This window comes from Pongo abelii, chromosome 17, assembly GCF_028885655.2.
Source record: "Pongo abelii isolate AG06213 chromosome 17, NHGRI_mPonAbe1-v2.0_pri, whole genome shotgun sequence".
Lineage (NCBI taxonomy): Eukaryota > Metazoa > Chordata > Mammalia > Primates > Hominidae > Pongo > Pongo abelii.
Window position 1 is genome coordinate 49311960 of NC_072002.2, and position 12029 is coordinate 49323988.

General features: G+C 38.7%; 1 protein-coding gene across 2 annotated transcripts in view; it reads left to right on the forward strand.

The window, feature by feature from the left end:
* The window catches only part of MAPRE2 (microtubule associated protein RP/EB family member 2), a 162903-nt gene that overhangs the window by 19231 nt on the left and 131643 nt on the right, over positions 1–12029 (forward strand). For both annotated transcript variants that reach the window (XM_054537547.2, XM_054537546.2), the window contains exon 2: positions 9132–9193. Coding sequence is in view for 1 of the 2 variants with exons in the window: in XM_054537546.2 (XP_054393521.1) it covers positions 9132–9193 (62 nt within the window). In the remaining variant the exon portion in view is untranslated. The remainder of the gene's footprint in view (positions 1–9131; positions 9194–12029) is intronic.

Consider the following 12029-nt stretch of genomic DNA (forward strand, 5'->3'; position numbering starts at 1 on the left):
GATAGTGTTTGCGCTCCTATGAGAATCTAATGCTGCAGCTGATCTGACAGGAGGCAGAGCTTAGGTGGTTACCCAACTAGACTTAAGTCCTGGGTGCCTGTTCTGTGTCTTGTTCACCCTTAGAATCCCAGCACCCAACATGGTACCTGGAATCTAATAGGTGTGTATGGTGGTACTCAAGAGTCCCGGCTTCAAAGTACAACAAACATGGGTTGGAAGCCTCAGTTCATGCATCTATGAGATGGGATAAAGAATAACACCTCTTATAGGGTTATTGGGAGGAGTAAATGAGCTGATGCATGTGACATAGCAGAGCCCCTGGTGTTTTGTAGCTACTCATAAGTGGCTAATATGTTGAACAAATGAAAGAATAGAAATCTTGTATACAAAGTCTTCAGAGGTCTGTTGCTTCAAATATATGAAATTGAATTTAAAAACAATATGCAAAGGAAGCCTGATAAACATAAGAAAACGGTAGAATAGATCCATGAGAAAAGCCTGTGATTTGGAATCACAAGACCAGTGTTTGGGTTTCAACTCTCTCCTTTACTAGCTGTGTGATCTCATGCAAGAAACAAGCTTCCTGAGCCTCAGTTTCTTCACCTAAAGGGTGGAGTTAATAATCCTCTTCTTTTCATGGCGTTATGCTTAAAAAAGGGGGGTGGGAGGTTTACAACTTGCAACATTCATTCATTATTCATTTTTGTATCCCTTATTCATTTTTGTATCCTCCTTATTCATTTTTGTATCCTCCTTATTCATTTTTGTATCCCTACCTCTCCTGACAAATAGCGATGCTTGATAATGCCTGTTTGCTCGAATGGATTACAGCATAAACTCTCAAGGGGAATGAAAATTGGATATTGCAATGGCTTGTGGCCTCCAAAGGTTAAACTTTATGGACAAAATCTTATTCCACAGCATTTAGGGGATCCTAAAGGATTTCTTAGCATCCTTAGGGGATACAAAGTCTCCTTGTGAGTGGGGAGGAGGAGTGAGGAAGATGATTTTTAAAAACTTTGAGAAGCACAATTAGAGCTCTGACTCTTCAGCTTGGTACCACATGAGAGCTCTTCAGGAAAAAGCATAAGGAGAGAAAAGCAGCTAACTAAAAGGCAAGCAGAGTGAACCTCTAGAAGAAGTAATAAAAGAATTACCATTTCAGCTGGGCACGGTGGCTTACACCTGTAATCCCAGCACTTTGGGAGGCCGAGGTGGGCAGATCCTCTGAGGTCAAGAGTTCAAGACTAGCCTGGCCAACATGGTGAAACCCCATCTCTACTAAAAATACAAAAATTAGCCTGGCATGGTGGCAGGCACCTGTAATCCCAGCTATTCAGGAGGCTGAGGCAGGAGAATCTCTTGAACCCAGAAGGCTGAGGTTGCAGTGAGCTGAAATCGCACCACTGCACTCCAGGCTGGGCTACAAGAGTGAGACTCCGTCTCAAACAAATAAACAATCAAAATGAATTACACTTTCAAGATCTGGGTGATGTGATATATATAAAATAATTTTGCAAAACTAAGAGTTATAAACAAGTATAATTACTAAAGGAAAAGCCTTTAAGAAATATTTTCAAGTTGTATATGTTACCTGGATTTATTTCCATTAATATATTGATTTCCCCAGTAGTTGTTTTATCCCTGACAGTATAATTGGGGTATCTGCTCCACAACTTCACCGGGATATTTCCCAGTGGAGTGGAATTTAGCATGAATTTTTTTTCTATCAAGGAATTTAGTTACTGATGTGGCCCCCAAACCTTTTGAAAGTAGATTCCTTTGTAAGGCAGACCCCATAGCAGGGACCCCAAGAGCAAAGCTGTTTGTTGTTATATCAGCATCCTGGGGTCTTCACATTGGCTCAAACAGGCAACTTATGGACGGAGGCTATGCAAACATTCCCACAGGTCTCTACAAGTCCCATTCACTGAACAGCATTTTTCTTTTTTTTTCTTTTCTTTTTTTTTTTTTTTTTTTTTTGAGACGGAGTCTCACTCTGTCGCCCAGGCTAGAGTGCAGTGGTGCCATCTCGGCTCACTGCAAGCTCTGCCTCCCAGGTTCACGCCATTCTCCTGCCTCAGCCTCCCGAGTAGCTGGGACTTCAAGTGCCTGCCACCACACCCCGCTAATTTCTTTATATTTTTAGTAGAGACAGGGTTTCACCATGTTAACCAGGATGGTCTCGATCTCCTGACCTCATGATCTGCCCGCCTCAGCCTCCCAAAGTGCTGGGATTACAGGTGTGAGCCACTGTGCCTGGCCTAATTTTTTTATTTTTAGTAGAGACGGGGTTTCTCCATGTTGGCCAGGCTAGTCTCGAACTCTTGACCTCAGAGGATCCGTCCAACTCGGCCTCCGAAAGTGCTGGGATTACAGACATGAGCCACTGAGCCTGGCCAAGGCCGAAGTTGCAATTCTTTTTCTTTTTTTTTTTTTTTTAGACAGAGTCTCACTCCAGACTTGGCCAAAAATGCTAAAATATAATTTGAAAAGATTTCCACAGAGCACAATACAGCGCAAAAGGTCACAGTAGCCCTTGATACCCAATGTCTTTTCAGCCCTTTTGCTACTGTCAGTCTTACTTAGATTTCACATGTAACTCTTAGTATGTTACTGTGTTCCTTCTTTGCATGGTCAAAGGAATTACAGACTATAAAGACGGCAAGCATGGAAAGCAGGGCTTTAGTTTCCACTATGACCCAAACACTAAACTTGAACCCTGAGCTCTGAAATCGAACCTCTCTCTGTGCTACTTTGACACATAACATGCATTCTGCCACGTAACATGCATTCTGCCACATTTCATTATTAATTGCACACATGAGGAGAGGAGCTATTCTATGCTTACGACTCTATTTTCAAAAATATCTGATTAAAAATGGATAAAAGGATAAGTGAAAATAATGTAATTATAGAAACACTTTACGGAACTATAATATATGTGTTATTTCCCATATATGTAGTTTTGTCTCATGTAATTTTTTGAAAGAATTTTACTTTTGTACATTGAACACTATAAATATTCTATTCTAAAATAGAAAGGGCAATCTTAAAAAATATTTTAATTCTGATTCACATGGAAAGTACCAGATGGATAAATGATGATTCCAAGAAGAAAGGGCTCGGCTACATTTGTATGAAAAGAACTGAATTTTTATTTTATTGTAGCTATCATTTTAGGTATTTTCTGGGGATTATCTTTTATTTTTATAGAAACCTAAATCATATGACCATCAGTTTATAACATCATTACCATTCTTAATATATACCACCAAAATCCATTTAGCAGTGAACTGTAATTTTTTTGATGTCCTTAAATATACAATATGGGTCATTTGGTAGTTTGTCTTTCTTAAGGAGAAGAATGAGTTGTACCAGACTTAACCCAAGATTCAGTGTAATCTGACCTCCTTTACTTGCCAGATACGCTCATTTGGTTTTTGGTTTCCCTGATGTGTGCTCAGCTCTGTGCTTCCTGGCAGTCTTGCCCTGGGGGAGTTGCACAGGAGAGGGGAGGGAGTCTGGGCTTCCCCTCTGCTGCCCCTAGAGAAGGCCCTGAGCCCAACCCAAGACCATTAATTGAGGCAGTGCGTGGCGGAGGCAGAGCTCTCTGAAAGATTAATATCTAGTAGGCTCCACCTCAGGATTAATGGCCTGTGACCTTCTGCTAATGCTGCAAGCTGCTTTATTCCTAGAAAGCTATGGACCTCCCACACTAAAGAATGTGATCTACAACTGAAGGGATTCAATATCTCAAAGTGGCCATGGGGAGTTTGGAATTCAGGATACAGCTTATTCTGGAGATCCAAAGACAGCTTAGTAAACTCCCTAGACGAAAACTTGGGCTCAGGCCCCAGTAATGTTCTCTTCTTGGAAAAGCTGTGAACAGCTGGGGAGGTGGTAATGCTGTCTCTTTGTGAGAAGATGCTTTAACCTTGTGTTGACCAGAAGCCTCACTGGTTAAACACATAGCAATGAAGAAAGAATGAAATCTTCTTTCAATGGCATGGCATGATTCGAAATATTTTTACAAACATGTTTCTCATTCTGATATATCTTTCATGTTCCCGTAGTTTTTGTGGCCAGACATGAAAGTAGTAGTCTTTGCCAGAGGATGGGGGGACTCCCTAGCTAGGATAGAGGTTCTGCTGCTATGCCTTGGACATGGGATGCTGGAATTCTGGATTTGTTTGTCAAAGAAAGAGGATTTGACATTTCTAGAGGATGGGGAAAATGGACCTTTGTAGAAACAGAGAATGTGCTTTGTTAAAGAGTCATGACTCTTATCCTAACAAAGATATTTGGTCTTTTCAATGAAAACAAAACCAACAAACAAGCAGAGCCATAAGCCAGAGAAAGCAGTTGGCTTATGGCTGCTCATTTCTGAGGAGCTGCCCTAATGCTCAGAATGGCTAAAGAATAAAAGTCAGTATGATCTTTCCAAACGTGAAGGGGGATTTTGCAAGTTCCTCTGTGTGTGTTGGCGATTAAAATTCTGTCGTTATTTAGTGTATGGTCCAGTTTTGAATACAGAACACCTGCCTTGTCATCCATAAAATAGTACCACAAAGGATAAAATTCCACTCCATACACGTACCTGTAGTCCCAGTGACTTGAGATCGATCTGGAGGCAGGTGGATCACTTGAGCCCAGGAGGTTGAGGGTGCAGTACATTGTGATTGTGCCTGTGAATAGCCTCTTGTACTCTAGCTTGGGCATCACTGCAAGACCCCATTTGTAAAAATAAATGTTAAATATTCCATTTCTATGCAAATAAGATGTGGACATTTTATAAGATTTTGAAAATTCCTAGATAGTGTGAACTTAAGGGTATGAGTGATAAGTTAAAAAATACAGGATTTATCAGCTGGGTGCCATGGCTCACACCTGTTATCCCAGCACTTTGGGAGGCCGAGGCAGGCAGCCTCACTTAAGGCCAGGAGTTCAAGATCAGCCTGGCCAACATGGTGAAACCCCATCACTACTAAAAAAATACAAAAATTAGTGGGGTATGGTGGCACATGCCTGTAATTCCAGCTACGCGGGAGGTTGAGGCATGAGAATCGCTTGAACCCAGGAGATGGAAGTTGCCGTCAGCAGAGATGGAGCCATTGCACTCCAGCCTGGGCAACAGAGCCAGACTTTGTCTCAAAAAAAAAAAAAAAAAAAAAAGATACATGAAGTATCAAGCTGCTATTTCAAACTCACTTCTTGTTTTGAATATGTGTATTGTGAATTTTAATGGATTAAGAAGGTACATGAGGGAGAAAGGGGAATAACAGCAAAGAAAATTCCAACATAGGCAAGATTGGATAGCAGAACATTGGCAGTGGTTTCTGAATGCTAAGTTAGTGTGGGTGATTTTTTTTTTCTTGGATCTGTGCAAAATGGAGCAAACTCCTGGTCCATCTTGCCCACTGCTTTGGAGCTTTTGCTTTTCTTTGAAAAGGTAAGAAAATAAAACCAATGTATCTTGCTCAATTCTAGTTCCTGTACAATTACCTGATTTAAAAATATATATATTTTGAGATAATTGTACATTAAGATGTAATTGTAAGAAATAATATAGAGAGAACCCATATATTCTTTATCCAATCTGCCATGGTAGCATCTTGCAAACTTACAGCACAATGTCACAACCAGGATATTGATGTCAATACAGTCAAGGTTCAGAACATTTCCATCACCACAAAAATATTTGTGTTGCCTTTTATAATCACACTCATTTCCCTCCAGCCCTCACCCACTCCTCTTAACCCCTGGCAACCACTAATCTGTGCTCCATTTCTATAGTTTTCCCATTTTAAAAATGTTAGATAAATGGAATTATGCAGTATATAACATTTAAGGACTTTCTTTTTTCACTCAACCTAATTCTCTGGAGATTCATTCAGGTTGTTACTTTCTATCAATAGTTGGTTCCTTCTTATTGCTGGGTGGTATTCTGAAGTTTGGATGTAGCACAGTTTGTTTAACCATTAACCAGTTGAAAAATATCTGGGTGGTTTCCAGTTTGGGGCTACTATGTATAAAACTGCTATAAACAAGTTTTCATTTCTGTGGGGTATATGCCAAAGTGAGCAATTGCTGGGTGATATGGTAGTTGCATGTTTAGCTTTTAAAACTACAAAACTGTTTTCCACAGTAGCTCTACCATTTTGCATTCTCAGAAGCATTGTATGAGTGATCTAGTTTCTTCAAACCCTCACCAACATTTGGTGTTGTCGCTATTTTTTATTTTAGCCATTCTGATAGGTATGTTGTGATGTCTCATGTAGTTTTAATTTTCTTTTATCTATAGGCTAATAGTGTTGTATATCATTTAATATTATTTGCTCTCTGTATATCTATATCCTCTTCAGTTAAATGTCTGTTCATGTCTTTTTCCCATTTTCCGACTAAGTTGGTTTATTTGGTTGCATTTTGAGAGTTCTTTATTTTAGACACTAGTTCTTTGTCAGATATTGGGCTTGCAAATACTTTCTTCTAATTTATATCTTGTATTTATATCTGCTTCACATGGGCAAAAGTTTTTAATTTTGATGAAGTCGAATTTACCAATTTTTCCTCTTACAGACTGTGTTTTTGGTGTCAAGGCTGAGAACACTTTGCCAGCCCCAATACTAAAGATTTTCTCCTGTTTTTTGTTTTTTTTCTACAAGTTTTGTAGTCTTACATTTTACATTTATGCCATGATCCATTTTGAGTTCCTTTTTATGTAAAGTGTGAGACTTGCAGACAATAAGAGCTCTACTCCTACCAAACACAGCAGGAGCAAGCTTTGCCTCACTCCTATCCCCACTAGCAAAGGCTGCATGGGAAGGCTAGACCTCTATCCTTGCAAGGCTGGGACTTCTTGAGCACCTACCGTATGCTAGGTCCTGAACTTATGATGGTGGAGCGAAAGCTCTCCAGGTATTTCTAATCTACGTCAAATGACTGCTATTAAGGTATTTTAGTGTGGACATACAGATGAAAGAGAAAGGAGATAGATACTGGTCTGCCAGACTCAATTAAGATCTATCCCTTTCTAGCTGCATGATATTGGGCAAATTGCCCCACTACTCTGAGCCTCTGTTTCTTCATTTATAATAAGATAGTTTTGAGGATTAAATTAGATAAAATATGTGAAATGACTGGTGCATAAGGTGTTCAATAAATAATGTCATTCTTCTCCAAACTGATCCATTGCGGCTGCTGAAAAACTAGCAATGGATCATTGTCAGAAAATAGAAAAAGGCCAATTGTATACAGACAATTCTGAATTTACTAAGGGCTAATTATCTGCTTTATAGATAAACTAGAAACCTTATATTCCTGCTTCGTATCTTGGTGGCCAGTGGCTTGCACAGCTACTGGGTACTATTAAATAAAGTAGATAAATGAAAATTTCATTCTGATTCAGTTGAAATTTCTGAAAAATTGAAGGACTTAAGAATAGAAACTGACATGGATGGGAACCAATATTGTTAAAATCTGAATTTAGGTTTATCAACTATCATTCAATTATAGAAAGATATAAAGTATTCATAAAATTAAATTCTGCTGCAAAATATGTAAGGAAATTCAACTTCTTGTATCTGAAGGAAAAACTTAGATTGTAGTCAATATATCTAGATTTAGATATTGACACTATGTACACTATTCATGTTAAGTTTTCTGATTTTTAAACAAGCCCAAGTTTATTAATTATTTTTGAGATCCTTCACTGAGTAGTATAACAATTCAGTTGTCACCTTTACTTTTATTCTCTTGACTCTTGCCATTTTGTTTTTTGCCTTTTTTTAACTAAACATCTCCTTTTTCCCTTAGAGAAAAACTATAAAATGCCACCTCCTCCCTTTTAATTAAAAAAAATAATAATTCTACCAGCAACATCTCCAGAACTGTGTCTGGGAATAATCACATCGTGTTGGATCTATCAGAAATATTTTATTTTTACACAATTGATTTTAAGCTAAATAAACACCAAGTCATTTCTGAAATGGTCATAGAAAACACAGAAGAGCAATGTAGGGCTTAGGTGGAAAGTGGGGAAGAGAGTTAAGGCTCATATGTATATGCAAGTCAGGTCATTTATAGCAGCATCCGATTAAAACATAGCAACCTCCTCTGTAACCGTTCATCCCCCAAACACTGGATTCTCAAAGCAAACTCAGACTCCTGCATTTCTTAGCCTCCAGAATTGGATTTGTCCCTCATCAGTTTACTGTCTTACTGCCTCATTTAGTCAAAGCATATTTTGAAAATAAATAGCTAATTCATATAAAGAAAGTCAATTGGCCGTGCACGGTGGCTTACGCCTGTAATCCCAGCACTTTGGGAAGCCAAGGCAGGCGGATCACGAGGTCAGGAAATCGAGACCACCCTGGCTAACACGGTGAAACACCGTCTATACTAAAAATACAAAAAAATTAGCCGGGCGTGGTGGCGGGCGCCTGTAGTCCCAACTACTCGGGAGGCTGAGGCAGGAGAATGGCATGTGCCCAGGAGGCGGAGCTTTCAGGGAGCCGAGATCGCGCCACTGCACTCCAGCTTGGGTGACAGAGCGAGACTCCATCTCCAAAAAAAAAAGAAAGTAAATTACTGAATTACTGCTTATTGGTATGTACATTTTAAAGTCGTTTATAATGCTTATCCTGTCGAAATTAAAAATCTTTTTGACTAGAAAAAGCCTGTGTTGATACTAAATATAAAACCTGGATAAACCTAAGTTTGGGGAATTCAGTACTTTAATTGATGTTGGTATTTGATACCCCACTAAAGGCACTGCTCCTTGGGGTTATCCGCCGACATGATTCCCGTCACATCAGACTATCAGGGCAGGAGAAAAACAAAAGAAAAATTATTTTCATAGGACTGACATTATACTAAATTTTTATCAACTATTAATCAATATAAGAAATGATCTAATAATATATATTGAGAGTATAATTCTATTGTCTGGCTGACTTAATCGCTTTCGTATGGTAAGATCGATTGACTTTTGGATATTTGGCATGTATTTTTTCTTTATTTTTTTTCCATTGCTGGCCACACACACTAAACTAAATTATAACTCTTTGCTTCCATATTTTCATCATATTAAATGCTTGCACTCTTTTTTTCTTCCATTTTTACTATCCCAGTGTCCTGTTTCCCAGAGGAACAGTTCATTTCAACAGCCAGGGAGAAAGCCTGGATGCTCAAGGTAAGGCTTATATAAATTACATTGCATGACTCCTTGCTTAAAAATTAATTTAAAGTGAGTAGTAATATTGTTATTGTAACAAATTTATTTTCAAAATTCCAGTACACAATTAAAGCCAATATCTGAGTAAATATGCTCTTTTAAAACACTATTTTTCAAACCAAATTCCATTTCCCAAGTGTACGAAGGGCTAATTAATTGCTATTAGCAATTCCTCCAAAAATGGTCAAGCCAATTAATTAAAGTTTAATTTTGAAAAATCTTATGATAGGTGGGGAGGATAAAATATCAAGATATGGTCAAAATGAACTCATGACATCGCTATTTATAAATAAATGATTTTTATTTGGTATTGTTAAGAATCAAGAAAGCCACTCCGTTGGCTTTGAGAGGCAGAAAGAGAGAGTGAGAGTGTGCGAGCGTGCTTCTGACAGAGATGAGGAACCTGGAAAGCCTCATTTTTTTCAGTTTGGGATTTGTCTTTGAGATGCAATCATTTTGACCCTTAGTTATTTCGAACTAAGACTCTAAGTCTCTGTAAGTAATGTCTTCAAGAGTCACCTCCAGGAGCCCTTAGAACAAAGGAACAATTAACTGAAATTCCACCAGATGGCAATATTTGGAAAGCCATTCAGAGAGGTCCCAAAGCTACAAGCTATTATTGTTCACACAGAATAGTCTCACAAAGTGTGGTGTAACATCCTATATTTCATCAAAGGTACTCTAAACATCTTTTGTTTTACTCCTATTTCTCCACAGCATCAAACATTTTTACTTAAAAAAAAATGTGTGGGGGCGTATGTGTTTTCTTCTTTTAAAAAAAAATTCTGGAATGATTAGAAACCTCATTCTTGAATAGTAATTCTCTAAACAGTAATAGTGACTATTAAAAGCTCAAATCATGAATAATATACCATATTTGTTTTGGGGCCTCATTGTAATAAATGCTGTGACTGGTGGTAATTTTTTAAATATTTGAGAAGAGAAACTGAAATTCTTCCACTTAAGAATAGCATTTTAAGAAGTTGTCTTGATATTAAAATTTGCAGGTATAAAATTCACTGTATTGACTTGGAATAATTAGTTTATTTAGTGTGGAAGAATAGGTGTTTTCTCCTGTTGCTCTAGTGAAAGTGGAAATATGGAGCACTTTTGTAGGCTGAGGTGGGCAGATCACCAGAAGTTAGGAGTTCAAGACCACTCTGGCCAACATGGCAAAACCCTGTCTCTACTAAAAATATAAAAATTAGCTGGCATTGTGGCGCATGCCTGTAATCCCAGCTACTTGGGTGGCTGAGGCACAAGAATCACTTGAACCCAGGAGGCAGAGGTTGCAGTGAGCCAAGATCGTGCCACTGCACTCCAGCTTGGGTGACAGAGCAAGACTCCATCTAAAAAAAACAAACAAACAAAGTGGAGATATGGTACCCTGTATGATGTCCCAACAGCTGGAATATTCTGGGGCCAGAGCAGGCTCTAGGACAGAGTTGGGACAGGGCTCAGTGGAAAGGTACCTGAGGGCATTAGAAATAGGAAGAACCAGGAAGAGAAACCACCTAAGCTTTCTGTGTCTATAGCCACAGATCATAAGTGCCCTTTGAAAACTGATCTTGTACTGCTAGCCCTTATAGTAGATGATCCATATGTTGGGTTTGTATGGGACAATCCTGGTTCAAGTCTGTGTTCCCGGAAAATAGTCTAGTTAGTACTGCCTTTCACCCTCAAAACGTTTCATTTTGGATGATAAATCATATGATCAACTATCTTCCAGGCTGGTGAAGAAAAAGTAACAGGAAAAGGTGGCCCATTATCTAAATAGGGTGTTGCTTTATAAATCTCCTTATATATGGGGGTATGGGACAAATGTGTCTTTAAAGAGCCAAATTGTAAATATTTTTTGGCTTGCTGGTCATACAAGTCTCAGTCAAAACTGTTCAACTCATTGTAGTGTGAAAACAGCCAAAGATAATACATAAAGAAATGGCCTTGGCTGTGTTCAGTAAAGCTGTTTACAAAAACAGGCAATGGACTATACTTGGCCTGCAGGCCATCATTTGCACATCCCTGATAGATAACAGAGATGAGTTAAGGTGGTAGGAGATGGCAGAGAACCAAAGAGACAACCATCATTAGTCCCTCTCCCTTCTCTCTATATCCCTTCTGGGTTGCACCCTCCTTTATTTAACCCTTTCAGGAGCTAGTACAGTTGACCCTTGGACAGCATGGGTTTGAACTGCACGGGCTTACTTATAAGTGATTTTTTTTTCAATAAATGCAGCCGAACTTCCATATCCGTGGATTCCAGATCCGCAACCAAAAGTAAACTGAAAATACAGTATTTATGGTATATGAAATCAAAGGCAGCCAGCTTTTCATATCGCTGGATTCAGTGGGCCAATTGGGGGACTTGGGCATGAATGGATTATTGTGGGGGAAGGAAGGTTCTGAAACCAATCCCCTAGGGAAAGCTGTATTGATCATTTCCTTGAATGAGTAATCCTATCTGCTATTAAGTGGTTCCTGAGATTCCTTTACTGGGTGTCACTTCTTGTTTCTCATCCAAATCTGTTCCTGCACCACACACAACATGCTTGTACTTTATACCTCGTGATGTATAAGACTCAGGTGACACCTGAGTCTTAGTGTTAAATACTGAAGCAATAGCTCATTAGTAGGCAACTTCATTTTATGCTTTGATCCTCACTAAACAGTTATCTTTGGGAAATATAATCAGTCACATTAAGGAAAAGTTCATGTTGACTATACCAAATTTTTTATTATATTAATGAAAAGTAACATAATACATTTAAAGAAAACCTTGAGGAGAAAATCACCC